This window comes from Salvia hispanica, chromosome 3, assembly GCF_023119035.1.
Source record: "Salvia hispanica cultivar TCC Black 2014 chromosome 3, UniMelb_Shisp_WGS_1.0, whole genome shotgun sequence".
NCBI classification, from domain to species: domain Eukaryota; kingdom Viridiplantae; phylum Streptophyta; class Magnoliopsida; order Lamiales; family Lamiaceae; genus Salvia; species Salvia hispanica.
The window spans coordinates 45,472,758-45,496,082 of NC_062967.1; the positions used below are offsets into that span (position 1 = coordinate 45,472,758).

Below are 23,325 nucleotides of genomic sequence, written 5' to 3' on the forward strand. Positions count from 1 at the left end.
TGACATGGGAAAATAGCAACTGACAATAAAGTTCATGACATTACACGAATTTTTTAAAGTTCGTGGAAAAAACCGGAATTTATGGAAAGTTGGTGACTCTAAAAGCAGTTACCCCTAAAAATATAGGGTAAGTCCCAGTAATAAATAACTTAAAAATAAAAGTTCCTAAAAATTATTTTTTCTAGATTTCGATGAAAGGATGGTAAAAGTAAACTACCTTACCTGTCGCCGAATTGGTGTTTTGTTTTATTTGTGTCAATTTATGGAAGTGTGGTGGTTGTCAATTTTCATAATAAAGAGAAATGGAAACAATTTGTTTTATAAAATTGTAAGTTGGACTTAGAGTAATCATCAGCACGTGTTAGGAACACATTATTGAAGTCTCCCATGTGTTGGGCCGTCTTCGATTTTGGTGTGTCCGTGGCCGAATCATGCCCAATCATTACAATTGTTTTTAATTTAGTTAGGGGTAATTGGTTTTTTATCTCGAGATTAAACATATAATGAATTTAGTTTTCGAGATTCAATCTCACATCTCAATATAATTATGAGATATTTAGTCATAGCTAACCTCTCAACTAAAATAATATCGTAACTTAATCCTTAATTATATCTTGGACTATTTTATCTAGGAAATCGAACACTATATTAATAGATAGGTTTTTCATTTCATTTTATATCAAGTGGAGGAAAAAAGAATTCAAACTCACGAACACTCCATCCAAATAACAAAATGCACTTTGTAGTTTCACTCAATAATTCCATGTGTTTTCTCTGATAAAAATATTACATCTATCTGCATGTCTAATGTATTTTTGATAAAATATTAACATTTGGTCGTGTGAATTCCACCCAAAATCTTGGCACAAGATATAAATGGTGAGCAAAACCAGATAAGACAATACTAAATTCCTAATTATGTTTGTACATAAGTGTAATCCATTCCTAGCCATTCACACTCAATAAGAAGGGGCGTAGATCATTAACTATGAATCATTGATGTGTTTAGACAAAGATAATAAAATAGCAAAATCAACCAAAAATTAGCAGACAACACAATAAGTGCATTTCTCCAGCTTTCATTCATTAGGGAAAGGGAAAAAACAGAGTAATTACCCTCACCTATACACAATGTACCATCATCATATATCCAACCAACCATCTCTCCTATCCCACTAAAACTTTCCCCATTTTTTTTAAAAAAAAAAGCCTAAAAACATTAGTAAGTAAAAACCGAAGTAAATTCAAACATAAACTTAAATTAATTAAAAGAAAAAGATTCAAACTCTAAGCAAATAGATGCTGAGTTCGGGGCCTCCATTCCCATCGGGATTCATCATGTAGAAAGCCTCAGAATCTTTGCTGCCCACAACTCTCTCAAACTTGGCCCGCATATACATCATCTCTCCATCCTCGCAGGCCGGCCCGGGCAGCACCCCTGCCCCCATCGAGATCGGCCCGATGGCGTTGAGCACCTTCCACTCGTCGGGCCCGCAGTCCCTCCTCATCGCGTAGCCGCACCTCTTCCCGTTGCAGTAAGTCCTCCAGACGGGCTCTTCCAGAAGCTTCGCCCCCTTCTTCTCGGCCCGCTTCTCGCACTCCAGCGCGATCCTCACCAGCCCGGACGCCATCTCCTTCACCAGCACGCTCGTCGGCGTCGCCAGCTCCACCAGAAACCCCGGCCCCAGCTTGAAGTCCTCCTGGAACGCGAAGCACACGTGCCCGCGCCGGTGCCCGAACAGCGTCCCCACCACCCTCGTCCCCAGGCCCGACGACAGATTAGGCCCGCCCCGCCCCAAGGCCCGCGCCCACCGCAGCTTCGCCACCGCCATCACGGAGAGCTTTTTGCGCGGCGTTTTCTTGGCGGCGGCGCCGGCGGAGCGGGAGCGGCGGAGGTGGAAGCTGAGGTCGTCTTCTTGTTCCTCGTGGGGGAGGTTGAGGATTTCGGCCATGTCGTCGTCTTCTTCGTCGTCGGGGCTCTTCTTCTTCCAGTTGAAGTATCTGCGGGAGAAGGAGAAGGAGGAGTCGTGCGGGCTTCGGGCCGTGATCGTCTTCATCTCAGTTCAAGAGTGATTGTGTTTGTTAGAGTTGAGGGAGTTTTTATTGTTAGTTTTTGTTGTGGGAAAAGAAGGTGAACAGCCCCACCAAACTGATTCAGGAAAATATGTATGACAAATGAGACAATGAGAGAACATAGACTTGGCAGAGAGAGAGAAATGGAATGAGGGATTGTGGTTTCAGAGACAGAGGGGACATGGATTTATCTATAATCGTTTTCGGAATAGTGGGGCACTCGAAGAAATGCGAATTGGGAAATTTTATTTTTTATTAATTGGAGTATTTTTTTTATTATTATTGACTGATTTAAGAAGAATTTGCCTTGGGAAATTGATAAGGGATAGGTAGAGACACACCAAACTGTAACCACTCTTCAAACTTAGTCCTTCAATATTTTATTGAGAAGCCTAAATAAGTAAAATATGTGGATATGTAGTCTAAAAATTTGTAATCTCTCCGTTATGGAGTAATTGAGACACTACATGCACAAGATCTAAAAAGTTGATATTTAATGAATTTAGTGGATAGAGAAAATAGAGTAAGCTGAGAAAAAAAGTACTCCGTACGAAAGAAACGACTTACTTATAGTATGACATCTCAAAAGGAAAAGTGACTCGCTTATGATGAGACAAAGGGAATACTAAATTCCAAGTAATATGAGCATTGTCAATAAAAATGTACTCCCTCCCTCCCTCCCTCCTTCACATAAAAATAGTCTATTTTTTTCCCTATTTTGGGTCCTTTAAATTTGTCTCTTATTTTAACAATTTTTTCTAAGGGTGACTTATTTTCTCTTAGCAATATATCAATCACTTTTTCTTTCTATTTTTCTCACACTTTATTAATGTTACTTTAAAATTCATATTTCTAAAGTTTACGTTTTTGTTTTTATGGGACGGAAAAATAATAGTCAAAATATATTTTTTATAAAAAAATGGACCTAGCCAATTTCTTGGTGGTGTGCTATACAGTGTCAGTGGAGACAGAGTAATTATGCAAATTAAAATTGAAGTGTTTTGTGGGATAGGGTGTAGTGAGGCGAGGCGACACCATTAGTAAATATGTGACCACCTCAAATGAGTTGTATGCCATAAACCTTGCACTAATATTGCAACTGGTCTTGATTTCAAATCATCACCAAAGAAGTGGAGAATGAAAGTTTTTTTTAAAAGGAAACAAAAAAAATAATCGTAGTGTGAATAAATTTATATTTAAAGAATTCTATAATTGGTATACACCATGATGTGAACGTCCATCAGTTTGCATGTTTAACTTGTCTGAGTTTCATTCGTGTCAAAGTTTGACTAATTTAAAAAAAGTTTAAAGTTTGTCTGTTGGCATCTATATATAATGACGTATGTAATACTTGTTTTGGGCACTAAGATTACTATCTAATTTTGCATTCAATAAATCCACGTGACCAAATTTTGTACGACCAAAATCTAGTTTATTTAAAAAACAAATAGATTTATTTATGCATTTAATTAAAATATTTAGATATATATATAGTACATGGAAAGTGTATAATATTGTGGTCATATATTTATGATTTTTGTATAATTTTTTTATTTTTTTAGAACTATAAATGTAATTAGTGCATACTTTAATTCAAATTTTAAAAACAATAAAAAAAAAATTCAAATATAAATATAAAAAATGTGTTTAAAGGCTAATAAGTCTTTTTAACTTATCCACTTACTATATTTATAATTTTAATATATAATTAATAATCAAATTATTAATATAACCTTATTTTGGTTGTACAAAATTTGGTTGTTTATAATTACTCTTTTACATTTGTGAAATGAATTCAATATTAGCTAGTTGGAGTGGACAACCACATAAGTCCTAATGATTTAAATTCAGATTAAATTTTATATACCAAAAACTCACATTTAATTTCCTTTATTTTGTCATTCATAAATAATACTGTGATCATAGTTTAAATTTTTACATGAATATCAAAATCACCATCCAAAATGTGTAAAACCTTGTTTTCTTATCAAGCAAAATGAAACTAACAACTCCAAAATGAAATCTATTAGCACGTATACATAGACATAGTACCTTTCAATTGTTCTTTTCATTTTTTATGTGCTCAACCTAGCTACAATTGAATGATTGATAGATCTGCCGATCAATTCACTCAATCTGCACACACGTTGCAGTTTACACGAGCCGAGAATGTTTGTCTAAAAACGCAAAAAAATGTCATAAACTTAGTGGCCAGTGTGATGCAATGATGAAAAATTACATCGAGCCAATAAAACCTTAATCCTCAAATGAATTCGCTGTAAAGTGCTGCGCTTACAATCATTACATGATTTTAAAATACATTGAATTTTGACTAAATTAGTACTGCACATATGATTGTTATTATTATTATTTCTAAAATAAATTAAAGTAGCGGAGTACTAAAAGAGGCGATATCATATGCAGCCGGCCCCTCCACATGCACCATAAAAGTGTAGTGCATATATGTCAAAACTCATTGAATATAAGTGCATAGCACCTAAGTCATTTGACTGTTTTAAAATAGTAAATACAAAGTTTTGTCATAGGTTCAGAATTCTATGGATCAACTAATCATGATCTGCACCCAGCTACCAACCTAAATATAGGTAGCTTTTAATTAATTAATCTTTTGTATTTTTCTGAAGAATTATTGGGGCATGATTTTTGGAATCAAGATCTAAATCAATCATTAAAGTTCGGCTTTAATCATGCTTCATATATAAACTGGTGTTAAAATTGGATATGAGATCTTTCGTTAGTGCCTAGTGGGAGATACAGTATGAGGGGAATATTAATTCATACTTATCGTTTCTTTATTTGTTATGAGACCCAGTGATATATTTGAAATATAAAATAAAGTAATTTTGCTTAGTGTGTCTGATTTGAAAATATTATCCCTTATCTGAATTTTCTTAAAATATTTTATCATCGCAATATGTTATTGAGTAATTTATCATCACACATATTAAAACCACTTTGGGATGATATCAGTATTATTTTGTGACTGGGTTCTTTTCATATCTCATTGATAATGATATGTATTTTTACGACCCTGCGGTGACATTGGGCCTACCCAAAAGGCTTAAATATAACTAAATGGGCTACATTACTTTCATATACTAGTAGGCCGCTAGAGACTAACACAGCAAAAAGAATTTGGGAAGAGTCATCACATATAGTATAATAAATTTTATGTAGTACTCCTATTTTATTTTGTCATCCAATAATAAAAAAGCAAATTGTCGAAAAAACAACTGAGTTTAGTCGCATTTTAATATGCAACTTCTAAAAATAACTGATTATAACGTAATTTTGACATTTTTCTCAATTTTTTTATGATGAAAATTTCCAGTCGTGTGGTATATGTCTGAATTTATTGATATGTCACACACAAGTGTAAAAAAATTAAAACTTGTGATTGACCAGATATCTTAAACGACACTGTTGAGGTAGTTCAACATTTTGTCCACATAGTACGTTCTACCTCTTATATCATATACTCTTTCATCCCACAAGAATATACTCTCAATTTCCTTTTTAGTCCGTCCCACAAGAATATGCACTTTCTAATTTTGGAATTCTTTTTTCTCTAATGAGGTGGACCCATTCTCCACTAACAATACTTTATTTACTTTTTCTCTCTACCTCTCCTCCTATTTTACCAGTTTTGCATTAAAACTCGTGTCAAACTCAAAGTGCATAATTTTTGGTGACGTAGGGAGCAGTGTATAATTTTAGCCGAATCAGAAATTATAGAACAATTGTAAAAATGTCAAAATATTATGATAATATAATAAGCCAATTTCAAAAGTTAAACGATTGACAATAATTGACAAAACTTTGTGTTTTAAGATTACACTAGTTCTTCAATCATATGAAAAACCGAATCATGGGTCACAAACCCACGAATAAAAACCCAAAGACATATAAATAAAGAGCAATCGAATTAAAATCCAACTTAGTTCAGCAAATTATTTAAATAATCATAATATGAGTTTGTCCATGTTTTGGAAGTAGATGCCGTGTGTTGTTATTTGGGGGGGAAGGGATTGAGGCCTTGTAGAACGGCAGTTTCTAGTACGGGGAACAAAGGTGTGGGAAGATGGTCCCAATCGTACCAATCCCAGCCATCGCATTTATCGGGTTCGGCGTTGATAGCCGTCTGATCGGCATCCGCAAGGGATGCGCGCATCAGAATTGCAATCAGCTGCGTTGGTTTGGGCTGCGAAAGCACGGTGTTGGTCACGCTCAAAAACTCTGCCCCATTGATCTCTAGCCCCGTTTCCTCCCTCACTTCCCTCGCTGCGCACTCCCTAAATGTCTCTCCTAATAAAATGCAACAGACGTTTATTTTTATGTATCTCAACAAACGACGTCGTTAAAATTGTAAGCAGTGACATTTTTTACTTTCCCAAAATCAGGCCTCGTACCACAATTTACCAAATTTTCATGCTTATTTCAAAATTTGCCCAAAAAATGGAATTTCAATCAGGGCAAACTAACAGCAAAAGTCACCCGAACTGAATATCAGAAACTAGTATTAAAAGGGGAAAAGCGGATACTAACCGAATTCGAGGTGGCCGCCGGGAAGGGCGAAAGTACCGTAGCCGACGGCGGTGCGGCGGCGGCCGAGCAACACCTTATTTTCTTTGAGCAGAAAAACTCCCACCCCAACTACTGGCTTCGGTGGCGGCGACGACATTGCTCAGCAACTGCAGAAAATGCCAATTAGGTGAATGTAAATTGTGTTTTTGCCAGGTCAGATCTAAAATAAGTACATGTAATGTGAATACTAGTAATGATAATTATTTTTTTTTTCTACAGTTAAGGCGACTGATTTAAACAAAATCTAGGTCGGGACCTAACTGCCGAAAAAACTTATACCGCGGTTAAAAGTATATAGTATCCCAATATATGCTGACCATTCCAAGTTTCCAACTAATGTGATTATCAATAATTGAGGTTGAATCTTGTGAAAATAGTTTTCTTTTCTTTTTTTTTTCTTCTTTAATCTTGATCATAAGGCTGAACCGCTTTCTTCATTTATCTACCTTTTTCATTTTCTACTTTACTCTCTCTCCCATTTACTTAACTCACCTAACACAATTTTTCTCAATTTCCGTGCTAAAAAGAAACGTCTCCATTACTATGGAACGGAGGTAGTAGATATCTTTAACTTTGCACTTTGCACTTTGCACTTTGCACGTTTGAGATGCTTTTGTAATTTTTCAATAAATGGATTGACCGATGTTTCTTCATACCATTTAGTCTGAAAATTTGTTGAAAAAAAGTGCAAAATCACATCCGTGCAAAGTAGGTTCAACGTAGCAATATTCATAATATATTGTAACTAGAGCTCGTTTCTTTAGAATTCTCTCAAATTCTCAATAATACTAGTACTTAATTAGGGAGGAATTTGGATTTCGTAATTTCGCGGTTTCTATGAATGGGCATACAGTGTTAAACTAAAAACCCTTATTCGAGCTGTTTAAATTGTTTGCTCTGACTAATTTGATTATGTTCATTCCAAGAGTTTCATGACCTATATAACTAGATGAAATTGAGTATTCTTATTAATCACAAATCGAGAACGAAGATTGTATATCCATATCACCATATGTAAAAGGCTAAAGAGAGATTCGCACGCTTATAAATGCCCTTATTTTCTGTCTTATTGGCAAATTTCCACATAAACACTACATTTTCATTAACCAATATATATGATGAGTTTTTGCGAGAAATGTATTATCTTGAAAAGATGATGCTGTACTAATGAGTAGTAGGTGGGAAAGGATTTAGACCTTCTACAATAGCTGTTTGTAGTGTGGGTAATAATGGAGAAGGAAGATGGTCCCAATGGTACCAATTCCACCCATCACATTTTTCAGGCTCCATATTGATAGCCTCCTGGTTCGGATCAGCAAGCGCCGCCCTCATTATAACTGCTACAAGCTGCATAGGTTTCGGTTCCAAAATCGCATTGCTAACGATTGTCAATTTCTCAGCTCCCTTAATCTCTAGCCCTGTCTCCTCTTTCACTTCCCTGTATGCACATTCCTCAAAGCTCTCCCCTGTTTGTTGGAACACAATCAAGCTGCGCAGTTCAGTTGTTAAGAAACTACCCCTCCAACTGTAATAAGTCCGAGGGTTCTGAGTCATTGTGTGTGTGTGTGAGTGTGTGTAAAAGAAAACATATTGAGATAAGTTATTAAAAAAATCTAGATTAGTAATTAGAAGTGAATTGGTAAAGATGACAGCAACTCTTAGCATAGCAGAGTCTTAGTGTGGATCTGCAATTGCACCAGCTCTAGCACAAAAAAGTTTCAAACCAAGTACCTCACCAAAAATAATACTCCATCTTCCAAAATGTTGCATATAATATTGATTGTCAATATACAAATTTAGAATATTTTCTAAAATACTATACTACTGTTGGTGGTTTGGTGTTGGTGTGAAAATAATGCATTCAATTAGTCCATGTTAGGTTGTGCTAATGCTGGTAATAAAAATCTATATTGTGGGCTACTGAAGTAATTATCTACTCTAATAATCTAATTTGAGTGATCCTATCATAGATTAAAAAAACATATATTGGTGGTCCATAGCAAGACACAGGCTGTTGAAATTTCTTTAATAAAATAATTAAGGACGGTTGAAGAAGTGATTTGGAATTATTTGTGTTCAAAATAAATTAGTACCCCTACATAGGTATATTTCATATTTTCAACGATAATCTAATTAAACTCCCTCCCACTTGTTATCAAACACATAATTCGTCAAATTATAATCATTATTTGGATGATCAGTTTATTGGATAAATGGATTTGAATTCAATCATTGTTAGTATTGGTAAACAAAGTAGGAGTATTTGTGAATTGTGATCACTGGACGCAAATATGTTTCCCAGAAACAAGAGCAAATATCAAAACCTCCAGATCGTATGTCGCATTAATATTAAAAAAAAAAAAAAGTGTCTTAATCATTGAATCATCACATAATAATAAAAAGGGAGAAAAAGAATTTCTGACCGAACTCGAGGTGGCCGCCGGGAAGGGCGAAGTGAGCGTCGCCTACAACGGTGTGGCGGCGGCCCATCAGCACTTTATTTCCCTTCAACAGAATCACCTGCACCCCAACTTCTAGCGTAGGTTGCGCCGACATATGTAGGCGCCCAAAGCGCCCGCGCTTATTCGGCGCGCCATGGTTGTCAAATGAGGAAATAGGTTTGGCGATTGAGAGAGCTCTGGTGCTAATCATAAATGCCATAGTGCTACTACTGCTGCTGCATCAATATTCAGATGTATTCTAATTCAGTATTGGTAGTAACTTGTGTTAATATGAATATGATTTGCCTGAAAATTGGAATTATGGGTTATTGAACCATTATGTAATTAATATATAATGAGGTAGGTAGAATTTAGAAATGTACAATTGACATTTATTTGTCGAGACAAATTGTAAATCTATTTACTCCTTTTAAAATGTGGAAGATGAGTAACAGAAGAAATCTATATCTACTATTTTAATTAAAGTGGCATTGTTAGTGACAGTTACATTTTCTTTGAAAAAAAACCACTTTCTATATTGTTACTGTGAATCAGGAACATATACAGATCAAGCAAGCACATAGACCGTTGAAGGCGGTTATATACACTTTTTTTGTGTATAAATAGATCACCTATATTTATTCCTAGGAGTGAGTTAATTCAATTCTGCGGCATATCTCTAATTTCAAGATCATGTGTTGCTGTTGTTGTTCTCATCCATTTCACAACAAATTGACGCCGTCTATGGATTAGAGTATCGATCTCACGATGGACAATTCCCTCAAGATTTGAGGCAGAAAAGTTCATAAGGAAAAACGATTCCAATCTCTGGAGGATGAAGATGAGGAGGGCTATATTGATTCAACAAGAGCTTGTCGAGGTTTCAAGGGTGGATGATCCGAAGTAGTAGAAAGCAAAAGATGAGGAAGCATACTCCAAATCACAAAACAAGAGAGCTGAGGCTCAGGCTACAACCTCATAAATCATATCCCACTATTTCCACTCTAAAAAAACAGGCTCTTGTTCATTTGTGATGACAATGATCTAATCATAGTAGTTGATATGATACTAATAACTGCACAAATAGTGATCTTATTGCATAATTTGCCCACTGCCAATTATTAGCACGGTGATTATTGATTTTTTGACGTAATTACCTCTAGATGATACCACTATTACATAAATGATTTAATGATTTAGCTTATTGTTTATCTCTACCATTTATTTACGATTCAATGAATCATAATAGGTCTTATTTATAATCTAAAAAGTCGTCGTGATTCTAATCAAACCTATATATATGGAGTATAATTTGATATAAGCACAAGTTGTCATATAGTTTCTGCCATTTTTTAACATTGAATACTTTCATTTTATATACTCCATAGATAGTCCATATCCATGTCCACAATAAGGGCACATGTGAAAATGGCCCCATTTGTTACCATCTTCATCACATGAATCCGCTGTGGTCCACTTATTCTCAACAACTTATCTAGTTCAATATTTATATCCAATTATCAATTTTAGTATTTTTTGGTTAGAAGAATATGGTCTTCCATAATTTCAATAGGCAGCATGAGCATAGTGAAAGACCAGTATCTCCAATAGAATCTCTACTAGGATTCTTTATCCTCGTTGGATATTCCCTTACCTTTTTCAGTTTTCTCTGTATTTTTTAATTTATTAGTACTATAGTATAACACCATTTAGATATCTCTATCAAACATCATTTGTTATCATGAAATTTGGAAGATATCAATATGTTATCTAAGTGGAGTTCTGACCCCCTTGACTTTTGCATTTAATTAAGTAGTTTTCAATTCAGTTAACTTAATTCATTCGGTCTATGTTAAAAAATGTTAATCTTTTTGGCCCACTTTATTTGTGGGTATTTAACTGATGGAATTCGGATAAGGACATGCTTTTTAATTTTTATCAAAAGCGCCCATGAGAAATAAAGGTACAAATGCATTTATTTCTGGACTTCAGATAAATATATTAGTGTCTTTTCTTCCTTATAAATATGAGGGACCGTTATTATGTGTATGGAACATTTGTATTTTGAAAGATTGATTGATTTTGAAATAGTGAATTAAGATTTGTAAATGTTGGAACAATTTCACACTACACCACTCTATCTCTATGAGGGGGTATATCGTGTACCAATATCTCATGTAACAACACGATAATCACAAACTAATCATGTCACATATATGTACATATACATATGTGATCGGCTGATAGCATCAGTTAACAAATCATTATAGCATCACAATTCCAGTATAGACATCAGTTAAACAAATCATCATTAGTCGTTACATGTCCACAAATATCATCCTATTTCCAGAAAGACAATGGTTGCATTTACAACCAATCTCCAAAAGAAGCTTTTTAAATAGTAAATTGCGCCTTAAATCTCTCCCCCCAAATTTGTAGCAAATGAAATGCAACCGTTATGTTCGGAGTACTAATTATGATGCAGAGAAATTATAGTTTTATTATGATTATGCATATTAGTGTTTTTAATCTTTCGAAAAAAAACTTGCAATTATTGAAAATTTAACAGACATAATTAGTACTCCTACTATACTAAACATGGGGTGATCTTAATAAAATTGAAATTTTATGCTGATGTTTGGAATAACTCCTATAAAAAAAATCTGGGGAAATTTGTATGGTGTGGGTCCTGCAACGCCAGCGACAGATATCATGTTACGAAATGCCACCATACACAAGACGACAAAAGCATCACCATAATCCGCGCTACTTATTTCCACGTGTCATCATCTAACTCCTCACACTAAAATCATCGCAGCCCCACCCTTTGTGCACCAATTCTATTTCTCTCCTCCCCGCCAACACCACACTCACAACTCACAACACACACTACTCTCACTCTTCAGCTTCTGATCTTTTTTCCCGGAGGAGAAAGCATGACGGACATTACGGATGATATAGCAGAGGAGATATCGTTCCAGGGGTTTGAAGATGACTGCAGATTACTCGGAAACCTGCTCAATGATGTTCTCCAACGCGAATTAGGGCCTGACTTCATGGACAAACTCGAAAGGACCAGAGTTCTCGCACAGGTTTCCGCTACTTACCTCTCTTCTCACCTTCTATTCGTAGATCGTGCTCTGTTTTACGCATTTATGCGTTTCAACCGTTTTTTTTTTTTTGCCTTGTTTTGCTGTTGTTTCTTCTGATGCTTAGTTACTCATACTTCGGTTTGTGCTTGCTGAAAGTTTGTGTTAGTTCATAGTGTGTGAGCGTGTAGTGTGCGTTTTCAGTATAGGATTTCCCCCTTCATCTATATAACTATATCTCTGTAAGTTTGTAACACTGGAATCTGGTGTATTATTATTCTTCTGTTTGATATGTTCACAGCGGACTATAGAGTGTTCATTGCGCATTTATTTTGTTATTATGCTGCATGCGTATGGTGTCGACAGCGTGGATGATGTATTTTCAGTTAGATTTTTGTAATGTTGCCTTGCGATGAGTCGTTTGTGTTTCAAAATTTTAATCACTGCGCGATCGGGCATCAATTGCAGAATTTAATGGATACTTTGTTAGATTTGTTTAGTTTAACATGCACGTTACCATTTTTCCTCTTCCAAGTTGTATCTAATACAAACAAGGAGGTTATATCTACTACTCCTACTTCATTTTTTTATGTACAAAAATATGTGGAGTGAGGTATTTGGTGTCAAGTACTCACTCACTCTCAAATGATCCTGTGAACTAATTTCTTAATCCAGAGTACTAGAGCAATTTTAGGGTGGGAAGTGTTTTGTTTCAAGTATGCGTGTATACATTCACATGCAAGCACGGGTATATTTACTTATGCTGAAGCATGTATGGTAGAGTGCATGCAACATGAGGATGGCAGGAATTGAGGACACAGCGGAGCTTCTTGAGAAGCAATTGTCTGCAGAGCTGTCTAAGATGACCCTTGAGGAAGCCCTGTCACTTGCTCGCGCATTCAGTCATTATCTAAACCTGACAGGGATTGCCGAAACACATCACAGGTAATGCTGGTAATATTCATTTTCAGCATTATCTGCCGGCTGCTTGCTGTCTTTTTTCACACAATTCAGATGTATGAAGTCATGCTTATTGCTTACCACAGTTAAGTTCACCATAAAAAATAAAGTTAATGGCAAATAAAAATCTTGCAAATAAGTTTTAATTTTGTAAAATTGAAGAATAATGTCCTTACTGTAGTTATTGTTTATTACACAAATGACTTAACATGTTAATCATTCATATTTAGTTGTTTAGCTTGTAGTTCTTGAGCACATATTTGAGGTGCATAATTTAAGAGATATGTTATAATCAAGCTTCAAGGCCCATCAACAATATGTATGCAACGTCTTTGCTTATTTGTGGTTGATGGCAGTCTTAGAATTCATATTCACACATTTTAGCTTCAATCCTGTTGTTATAAATTAAGCGCGGTATTTATTTGATGTGGACCTCTATATTCTGATAATGTGACACTGAAATAATTGTACATTGGCTTGGTCCAATTCCTTTCTACTGGATTCTTGAGATATTTGTCCTCTGAATACTGATTGTGCAACATCCTACTCCGCAGAGTAACTAAAGCTCGAGGGTCCGCAAATTTATCAAAATCGTGTGATGATGTTTTGAATCAGCTTGTGCAAGGTGGTATTTCTCCAGCAGACCTATATGATACTGTTTGCAAGCAGGTCTCCGAGTGTTGTCTTTCTGTGTTTAGTTTTACAAGATATTCACTACCAATAATTTTTTTGAAGTATATTGACTGTCTCTTACCACAGGAGGTTGAAATTGTCCTGACAGCACACCCGACTCAAATAAATCGTAGAACTCTGCAATATAAACATATCAAGATTGCAGTATGCTGCTTAACCAAATTTACCATTTTGTCTTGTTGAAGATTTGCATTTAGTGTATTGTTCTTTGCAGCATCTTTTAGAATATAATGATCGGCCTGACCTAGGGCATGAAGATCGAGAGATGTTAATTGAAGATCTGGTACCTGCTTTTCTTTAGTGTAAATAGTGTGAAAAAAGCAAAACCAATTTTACATTTCCTAGCAACACGAGTCTTTCTAATATTTTAGGTGAGAGAGCTTGCTTCAATATGGCAAACGGATGAGCTTAGGCGACACAAACCTACACCAGTTGATGAAGCTAGAGCTGGTAAGTTTATTTGGTTTGGACATGTCGAGATACTATACATTGAGTTTTACATGATGCTGCTATCCTTTTTAGGCCTCAATATTGTGGAGCAATCACTTTGGAGAGCCGTACCTCATTATTTACGTCGTCTCAGTAATGCACTAAAGAAGGTTGATCTCATTTCTTCTTCAAATCTCCATTTGGTCTGTTGGTTTTTATCATATTCATTCATCATCCGCAGCATACTGGAAAGCCCCTACCCTTGACATGCACTCCAATAAAATTTGGATCCTGGATGGGGGGTGATCGAGATGGAAATCCTAATGTGACCGCAAAGGTAATTTCTGTATTTTCTCTGTGTAACATCTTTCTAAGCATGCATTTCCAGTGCCTTGGTAATTTTGTGAATTGGTTTCTGGATATCCGAGAAGATCACTCCTTTATTCTTCTCATGTGTATGATGGGCTTTTTACCAATGGTGTCAGGTCACAAGAGACGTGTCTCTTTTATCCAGGTGGATGGCTGTTGATCTCTACTTGCGTGAAGTTGATAACCTCAGATTTGAACTCTCCATGAACCAATGCAGTGCAAAGTTATCAGGATTAGCACGTGAAATTTTAGAAAAAGGTGTTGTGTACTAGGCTCATGCTACACATATGAGAAAGTTGCACCCTTTGCTTATGCATTTCGTCTTGATCATCATCGTCTGATGGGTATACAAGCTACTAGAAATTTCTGCGAGTTGGTTGAGTGACTTTCTGAACCCGTATTAGAGAGGCGGTCTATAGAGTTGATATCATTGAGATCTATGTTTGGAAGCTTATGAACTGTCTCAGCTAGTGTAGCATGCTTTTGCATCTTCCCGTATTTGAACTTATCATATAAGGTTCTTCGTCCGCTTACGGATCCAGTGCCAGGTTGTGCTATATGTTGTAGATTTTTAATCCTGCTGCATTACAGTGAGCTTTAAGTCCAGTAAAATAGGTCTTCCTTTTAGATTTAACATTTTTCCAGAATTTTTTTGCTAATGCTTATTGCATTGTGCATCACACCTATTGAGGAACTGGCTGATAAAAAACTAGTAGATTGCAAGGCAAGAAGTCGCACATTCATTCCATGGTTCTACACGTTGTGATGATTAGTGTGATGCATTGAGGGAGTTCTTCTGCAAATAAATTGGCCAGTTAGCTGAAGCACTGGCTGGTAATTGCTGACCTTTTTTACCTGCATTCCTTCAGAGAAAACACTAGATGACTGGCATGAAACTCGGAGTCAACAATCAAGTTTGGGCCAATTCAAAAACTACAGCAATCATGCTCCACCTCTTCCAACACAGCTTCCAGCTGGTGCAGACCTGCCCTCTTGTGCAGGTTAATGTCTCAACCTCAATAATTTGTATTGTGTGCACACCCTCCAATTTTTTATGCTTTTGGCATGCACACTTGATTGCTCTTGAACATTATTATGCTCAAGAATACAATTCCCAAGCCCTCTGCTTTACTTTGAGGAGTTAATTAACTGTCGATATGTTACTGCCTGAGTTTTAAGCTCATCGGAATGATATGTTCTCGTGCAATTTACTGCTCAGTTTTACCATTCTGTGGACATGAACAGATCTCTTCCTCGAGTTAAGATTGATATTACTGGGGAAGGAGATTATTGTCTCCGGGTCTAGAGAAATTATTGTGTAGTAAATGGTTCCCTGGAATCTTTCTTCCTCTTTGTCCTTTATTTTATGCTTTACGAGATTCTGATTTTCTCCTCCTACGTGTGCTTGGGCTTTTGTATGTTCTACATATATTTTCCCACATTACATATGTCCTGATTTGCCTTTTCCACCTCCCTCTAGTATGTTCTGATTTCGGTTTCCATGTTTCATGAGATCATACACATTGTTACTTCTTAGGTCCTTCCATTTTATCTCACTATTACTAATGGCATCTTCTATGCTTGGAATATGAGATATGAACTTGATAAAATTTTATTTGTACTTTTTACTTTTCTTGTAGAACACAATGACATGAAGACTCACTATCCTAGACTAGATGTCCCTGGAACAGAGTTTAAGCCAATGAATCGTCAGGTAAATCAAACTCTTGTAACTTATTTGGCTTGGTCATCTCAACATATTTATATATGTTCTTCATTTTTATGGGTGATGCTAATACATTTCTTGCACTTTTGCAAACAGGGTAGACAGGATTCCCTGAGAGAATTTTCACTTGATACAAGTAAACTTTCCATCAAAACACATGGAAATGACAATGCTAATAATTCTGGAAATGGTCAGTCAGTTGTGACACCACGAGGAACAGCTTCTAGTTCGAGTCAGCTTCTACTTCAGAGGAGACAATTTGCTGAATCTCAGATAGGAAGGACTAGTTTCCAGAAGCTCCTAGAACCAAGCTCTTCCCAGATACCTGGAATAGCTCCCTACAGAGTTGTTCTTGGGGATGTGAAAGAAAAGGTGCTGAGCTTGCCTATTTCCATCCACATATTTTCAAACTGAATTAAAACTCCTCTCAGCTATCTTTCCTCATTCCCACTTCATAAATTCAGGAAAACTTAACTGATCGCTGGGATAGTTCTCTAAACCAATTATCCCATAAAAACAATGACTTGATGCTAAAGGGGTAGATATGACCTCTTAGCTGCTTAGAGTCTCGTTCAATTGTTTGTTTTCCCCTTTTTGATACTTCCATTTTTCTTTATGTTATCTTGATATAAGCTCTTTTCTGTTCTCTTCTTTGCCTACAATTCAGCTTTCCAAGAGTCGAAGACGGCTAGAACTTCTTCTTGAGGACCTTCCTTGTGAATATGACTCTTGGGATTATTATGAGACTTCAGAGCAACTTCTTGAACCTCTCTTACTGTGCTATGACTCACTGGTATCTTTGTGTTGTAAACCCCCCCCCCCCCACCCACCAAAAAAAAACACCCCACAAATATATGATTCAGATATCTCACGTGTTTTAACATTTGCAGATCTTAATGTAGTAACTGATTGTGACATTGCAGCAATGTTCCGGGTCTGGGATCTTAGGTGATGGCCGACTTGCTGACCTAATTAGGCGTGTTGCTACTTTTGGGATGGTGCTAATGAAGCTCGACCTTCGCCAGGTAAATTCCCTGTTTATGTTCCAAGAAACAATTATGTATTTCTCATGCTACTTGTGCTAACTGTCATGCCTCATGTGCCAGGAATCTGGTAGACATTCAGAAACACTGGATGCAATAACCAAATATCTGGATATGGGTGCCTATAGTGAGTGGGATGAAGATAAGAAACTGGAATTCCTGACAAGAGAGTTGAAGGGGAAGAGGCCTCTAGTTCCTCCAACTATAGAGGTAGCTACTTCATAGTAAATTTGTGTGACTTTAGTTGCTTGATTTTCAACTGATTGCCTTAAGTACTTTGTGTCCTCTGTGGATTTACGTGCAATGGAAGTTAGTATATAACCATTCACCACTACTATCATAATGTTCCCTTACCCTTTAAAACCCAAGCTCTCTCTGGGCTTTACAGGTCTTTTTTTCAAGAATTATGTCCATAAGAATCTCTTTATGTGCTGTAGAATAACTTATTTATTAGCTTTGAAATTGTAGTAGAAAACAGACAGTTAAAATAAATAAAGATGCGGGTGCTGTTAATATGAGAGATATGATGACACTGGATGTTGACAACATGAACAGTTAGGCGGTTGAGATGTCTCTATTAAGACATTCATGTTTACCCTTGTCTGTATAATATAAGGTTTGGTTGTCTGCTCTAAATCTCTAAGTCTACCTCAATTTCACTCAAACTATCAAACTAATATGAATCTGATAGTGGTTTTACTGTGTCTTAGTTCCATTTGTCAAATTCTGTGCGAATTTCAATGCATTTTTCTTTTTTGTACGTACTATGGAGGATATATGCCAGTTTCATGCTTGACAAGATACTAAACTGAAGGTCATGCATTGAAATTTTCACTGTTGATATCAAATAAAGATACAATATTCAGCAAGGTATAATGGATTGAAGGTCCTAATCAAGAGTTTTCAAATTTCAATATTCAGATGGAGAAAAAATAGCATATGAGTAGTATCAATGGAGGAAATGAAAATAATGTAAATTGAATTAAATTTATTTCCAATAAGTGATTTAATGGTATTAATCATAAAGATATTTATCTGTTCGTTTATTGGTGAACAATTGTTGGCTATTTGAAAACAAGTAATTTTATTTATGCTGAAATATGAAGAAATAATTGATTCTGATTCTTTTGAGGTATTATACCTATGTTCTTTGAAATCTTGTGGGGATATTATTGTTGCTTGCATTGATCATAATTCCAAATTTTATTACACTATTCTAAAATTTTTCTTAATGTAAATGGTTATTATATGTTTCCGTACTTGATTTTTCTTTGTAGGTCACCCTTGATATTAAAGAAGTATTAGATACCTTCAGAGTGGCTGCTGAACTGGGAAGTGATTCACTTGGAGCATATGTGATTTCTATGGCCTCCAATGTATGACATTTAGTATGTAGCAACTTTATATGACGTTGTTGCTACAGTCATTTGCCAAAAGCTACTCTTCCCTTGATTCAGTATATAACTGGTGTGTTGTCCATATGAATTGGCAGGCTAGTGATGTTCTGGCAGTTGAGCTTTTGCAGAAGGACGCTCGCCTAGCTGTTGCTGGAGAGCTAGGCAGACCATGTCCTGGTGGAACGTAAGATGTCTTCACCTAAAATGCTACTGTAAAATTTTACCATATATTTAACCAGTATACTGTAGTATAATGAGAATTGTTCTGCTGGGCGACACTAGGTGAGCGCCCGGTGAGCAAGATAAGACGTGGCAACATCACCGTCAATTTCTGTCTTCCTTTCCTCTCTCCTCTCTCCTTTCTCCCCTCTCATTTACCCACTAATTCTCTCTCCCTCTTCCTCCTCTGTAATTCCATCTCCCCTTCTCTCTCATCCCAGTAACACTTCCACTCCCCTTCTCTCTCCCGGTGGAGATTTATTTTCTAATCTGCATCAATTTTGTTATACAATTTTCTCAGAATTAGAGAAATGCCGCCAAGGCATTACAGATGCATCGACGGAACAATTTTTTCGAATTTCGAATTTCGAACACCGTCAAGGAACAATTTCGAACTTCGAATGTAAAACTGGATAATTGCCGCCAAGGCATCGACGAATGCACGCCTTTAGACGGCGGCGGACTGCAACCAGTCACTAACCAGAGCTTTGACAGCCAACGAAGAAACAACTGGTGTCTGGTGACAAGGCGGCTGTTACGGCTCGAACCCGGCGGCACCGGTGGTCCCATCTCGGCAGGCGAATGGCGTTGGACGCCGCTCACCGGCGCGGTGGTGCTGGAGGATGGTCGATGCCTCGATTTAGAGATTTTGTGTTGAACGAAAGAGATAGATAGATAAAGAGGTAGAGGACGGAGGCTATCTCGCGCCGGCGATGAACAGGCGGCGACTAGGGAAGAAATCGGCTATGGCTGTTCCAGTTTGGGGGTGACGAACTGAAAACGAGAAGTGAGGTGATTTGGGGAAGAAAGAATTGAGACTGAAAAGAGAGAGAATGACGTGAGAGAGGAGAGATTGTGAAAGAGAGAGTTGATGCAAATCCAATAATATTATACGGCCATAGGAGAAGAAAAGGGAAGCGAGGAAGAGGGATCCAGATTCCAGAATTAGTGACGATGAGAGGAGAGAGGAGAGAAAATTAATGAATATAATTGCCAGGTCATTAATCGCTCACCAGGCGCTCACGTAGTGTCGCCCAGGAGATCAATTCTCGTAGTATAATTTATACAATGCATTGGAGATATGGGTGTTTTTGTCTGCCTTCTAAGTTTTCTTATCACACTTTTTACCAAGAAGAACTGGTGATTTTTATAGGAGGTGATGTTACCCCAAACACGAGAATGATCTATGGTGCAATATAGCTGGTCTTATTCTCATTTGGTGCCATTACATTTATTTCTCTAAGATCACAGTGACTTACCAAGGATAATCAGCTTCACAATTGACACAAATGATCGTCATGCTAGATGAGAATGTGGCTTTAACTTTAGTTATTTTTGGCAAAAGATGATTTGTTATTTTGCTGCTGGAATGTAAAATTTATGGAATCACACCTTCGAAAGATTACGCTATACTAATTCTTATGAACTGGGCATATTTGTGCCTGGTTTACATCTTTTGGAGGACTCTGGAGCATTTATTAAGATTGACTAGAAGCAAAAATTACACCCATCAGGAAAAGCGTGTTGGAAATATGATATTTATATACCCTTTCCGCATTTCTATACATTTAAAAACTGACAGAATAGTATCTGAATCTTGTAATAGGCTTCGAGTTGTTCCTCTATTTGAAACTGTGAAGGACTTGAGACAAGCTGGTTCAGTCATCAGAAAGCTACTATCAATTGATTGGTATCACGATCATATTGTTAAGAACCATAATGGACACCAGGAGGTACAGTAACAATTGTTGTTTCTCTCACAATAGTTGCTTATGAAAAATCTAACTTTTAGCTTATTGATGGTACAGGTGATGGTTGGATATTCTGACTCGGGTAAAGATGCAGGACGCTTTACTGCTGCTTGGGAACTTTACAAAGCTCAACAAGATGTTACCACAGCATGTAATGAATTTGGCATAAAGATTACTCTATTCCATGGCCGTGGAGGCAGCATTGGACGTGGTGGTGGTCCTACGCATCTTGCTATTCAGTCCCAACCGCCTGGTTCAGTTATGGTGAGATACACTTTTTTGTTCACCTCTTGTTTCCTTTTCTTTAGAATTTTGGCGCATTTGTATTTTATCCAACTAAGAAGCAAAATGAACATCCCGAATTATGTGCAATAGTGGTGCTACAAAAGTTTCACATGTTATGGCAAGAATTTAATGTACATTAAAGGGAGGTCACAAAATTGATTGAAAAATAGTTCTCCTTAAAGGGAGTATATAATAAGCAAACGTGAAAGAGGAAATCAAGTTAGAAATTTTTCTCCTTGATTGAAAGAAGAATAACTATATGGAGAGTGATATGAAGCAATGCAGTTGAGGACTACAATGATGTAAAATTTCTCTAGAAGCATGGAATGTCTTGTTATTCTCTATACCTTTATTAGCTCTTATTTTTACTCAAGTTTCAATAATGGCAAACATATCTTCTTCCATGAATTGGCAGGGTACTCTAAGATCTACCGAGCAAGGTGAAATGGTGCAGGCCAAGTTTGGGCTACCACAAATGGCTGTACGACAGTTAGAGATCTACACCACAGCTGTGCTTCTTGCTACCATAAGACCACCCCAATCACCCAAGGAAGAAAAATGGCGCAAACTGATGGATGAAATTTCACAAATCAGTTCAACTACTTACAGGACCACTGTCTATGAGAACCCTGAATTTCTTGCCTACTTCCATGAGGCGACACCTCAGGCTGAGCTCGGCTGTCTTAACATTGGAAGCCGTCCAACACGCAGAAAGGTTTCAACTGGAATCGGACACCTGAGGGCCATTCCGTGGATATTCGCCTGGACTCAGACACGGCTAATTCTCCCTGCTTGGCTTGGAGTTGGTGCAGGCTTGAAGGGCATCTGTGAGAAAGGGCACACCGAAGATTTACGAGCAATGTACAAAGAGTGGCCTTTCTTCCAATCAACTATCGACTTGATAGAGATGGTTCTGGGAAAAGCAGACATACCAATAGCCAAGCATTACGATGAAGTTTTGGTGTCTGAGAGCAGGCAAGAGCTGGGGGCTGAGCTTAGGAGGGAACTTTTGACAGCAGAGAAGTTTGTACTGTTGATAACCGGACACGAAAAACTGTCCGAAAACAACCGTAGCCTTCGGAAGCTGATCGAGAGCAGGCTTCCCTATCTGAATCCAATAAACATGCTGCAGGTGGAGATACTGAAAAGGCTGAGGCGAGACGACGACAACAACAAACTGCGAGATGCCTTGCTTATCACCATTAATGGCATTGCTGCTGGCATGAGGAACACGGGCTGAGCGACGTACTAGTAAAACTCATCATCTATCTAAACAATTTAGGCAATATCTGATGAAAAATAGTTTCTTGTTATTTGCATATGCAGAAACCATTTCTTCGTGACATAAGTATGTAAATATTGTCTCAGAAGAAAATCTGAGATCAGAAGTGTGATGTCTTTTGATGCAACGTTATTACCTACTAGAGCATTATGATTTTGTGCAGTTAGTGACAAAATCTGATGCTCAAATATCTCCCCATCTATTCCTGTCTGTTCCTAGTGAAACCTCTTTCTCTGGAGTAAAGATTATGCTCAGCATCTGATGCGGCATGAGATGAAAGAAGCCTCTCTTTATTTGAATTATTTATTCCGATTCCTAGGATGGTTCTTAAAAATGATATTCTTTCCAGACACTTGTGAACTTGGCTTATAAATACATAAACAATGAGGGGTGTAAGACATCAACATTCATCCAAGAAATGGCATCACTTAAACTGGAGAAGCCTGTTGGTTCCCAATCAGGTGCTGCACCCAAGAAAGCGCCCGCCAACGCCAAAGCTCCGGCCACCAAACCGGGCCCTGCCAAGGGAGAACTGAAGCCCCGGGAGCCAAAGAAGAAGGCAAAGTTTTACTTCTTGTTTCTTTCTTTCTTTCTTTCCTTCTTTCCTTACCTCCTGTTTTTTAAGTGAATGTGAAACTATACAAATAGAAGGAATGTTAGGAATGAAGGGGCTCATGTAAACCTCTTTCAATTTTTAAAGAACGGCAAGGAAAAGAAGTACTACTACCATTTCTGATATCATGGTTTATTGTCTTGTTTGTGTATACAGGGATCAGGGGGCAAGTCCAAAGGGAAGAAATGAGAAGAGTTATTGAAGTTAATGTTTTCAACTTTACTAAGCAGCCCAATGTAATGAATGTTGCTGTCTAGGCTTGTGCCCTATAACTTGGGCTTGGTATAATAAAATGATGATCGAACCATCTGCTCTTTCAATAGCTACATAACCATTGTACTAAATCTTTA

The 23,325-nt window shown here is 37.1% G+C and overlaps 4 protein-coding genes across 5 annotated transcripts; 1 reads left to right on the forward strand and 3 right to left on the reverse strand.

The window, feature by feature from the left end:
* Nucleotides 1–1,043: 1,043 nt before the first annotated feature.
* LOC125212053 (protein MIZU-KUSSEI 1-like) lies at nucleotides 1,044–2,245 on the reverse strand. The gene has a single exon (XM_048112085.1). The coding sequence runs from the start codon at nucleotides 2,055–2,057 to the stop codon at nucleotides 1,281–1,283; it is 777 nt and encodes a 258-aa protein (XP_047968042.1). The 5' UTR covers nucleotides 2,058–2,245; the 3' UTR covers nucleotides 1,044–1,280.
* A 3,753-nt stretch (nucleotides 2,246–5,998) lies between these two features.
* Nucleotides 5,999–6,860, reverse strand: LOC125216020 (nudix hydrolase 1-like). The gene is made up of 2 exons (XM_048117622.1): nucleotides 6,640–6,860; nucleotides 5,999–6,399 (listed from the first exon to the last, which is right to left on the reverse strand). Exons 1-2 carry the CDS (start codon nucleotides 6,773–6,775, stop codon nucleotides 6,104–6,106), a joined length of 432 nt encoding a protein of 143 aa, XP_047973579.1. The 5' UTR covers nucleotides 6,776–6,860; the 3' UTR covers nucleotides 5,999–6,103.
* A 799-nt stretch (nucleotides 6,861–7,659) lies between these two features.
* Nucleotides 7,660–9,460, reverse strand: LOC125216272 (geranyl diphosphate phosphohydrolase-like). Its single transcript, XM_048117945.1, has 2 exons — nucleotides 9,102–9,460; nucleotides 7,660–8,144 (listed from the first exon to the last, which is right to left on the reverse strand). The coding sequence occupies exons 1-2, from the start codon at nucleotides 9,337–9,339 to the stop codon at nucleotides 7,843–7,845; spliced, it is 540 nt and encodes a 179-aa protein (XP_047973902.1). The 5' UTR covers nucleotides 9,340–9,460; the 3' UTR covers nucleotides 7,660–7,842.
* A 2,514-nt stretch (nucleotides 9,461–11,974) lies between these two features.
* LOC125215187 (phosphoenolpyruvate carboxylase 4) lies at nucleotides 11,975–22,661 on the forward strand. Of its 2 annotated transcripts, XM_048116527.1 has the most exons (20): nucleotides 11,976–12,211; nucleotides 12,990–13,153; nucleotides 13,723–13,837; nucleotides 13,928–14,005; nucleotides 14,076–14,144; nucleotides 14,233–14,311; nucleotides 14,384–14,460; nucleotides 14,532–14,627; nucleotides 14,776–14,917; nucleotides 15,529–15,660; nucleotides 16,300–16,373; nucleotides 16,482–16,757; nucleotides 17,053–17,178; nucleotides 17,309–17,410; nucleotides 17,492–17,638; nucleotides 18,706–18,804; nucleotides 18,921–19,009; nucleotides 20,651–20,777; nucleotides 20,853–21,059; nucleotides 21,496–22,661. In XM_048116527.1, exons 1-20 carry the CDS (start codon nucleotides 12,056–12,058, stop codon nucleotides 22,318–22,320), a joined length of 3,180 nt encoding a protein of 1,059 aa, XP_047972484.1. In that variant the 5' UTR covers nucleotides 11,976–12,055; the 3' UTR covers nucleotides 22,321–22,661. The 2 variants fall into 2 exon arrangements, with proteins under 2 accessions (XP_047972485.1, XP_047972484.1); XM_048116528.1 differs by lacking the exon at nucleotides 17,053–17,178 and having other exon boundaries at nucleotides 11,975–12,211.
* The last annotated feature ends 664 nt before the right edge of the window (nucleotides 22,662–23,325 follow it).

Coding starts and splice junctions, on each gene's coding strand:
- LOC125212053 (XM_048112085.1), bottom strand. CDS start 2,057: ATGAAGACGATCACGGCCCGAAGCCCGCACGACTCCTCCTTCTCCTTC.
- LOC125216020 (XM_048117622.1), bottom strand. CDS start 6,775: ATGTCGTCGCCGCCACCGAAGCCAGTAGTTGGGGTGGGAGTTTTTCTG. Junction 6,400..6,639: donor CGGCGGCCACCTCGAATTCG/GTTAGTATCCGC, acceptor GCATTTTATTAG/GAGAGACATTTAGGGAGTGC.
- LOC125216272 (XM_048117945.1), bottom strand. CDS start 9,339: ATGGCATTTATGATTAGCACCAGAGCTCTCTCAATCGCCAAACCTATT. Junction 8,145..9,101: donor CGGCGGCCACCTCGAGTTCG/GTCAGAAATTCT, acceptor TCCAACAAACAG/GGGAGAGCTTTGAGGAATGT.
- LOC125215187 (XM_048116527.1), top strand. CDS start 12,056: ATGACGGACATTACGGATGATATAGCAGAGGAGATATCGTTCCAGGGG. Junction 15,661..16,299: donor AGACCTGCCCTCTTGTGCAG/GTTAATGTCTCA, acceptor CTTTTCTTGTAG/AACACAATGACATGAAGACT. Junction 17,179..17,308: donor TACTGTGCTATGACTCACTG/GTATCTTTGTGT, acceptor GTGACATTGCAG/CAATGTTCCGGGTCTGGGAT.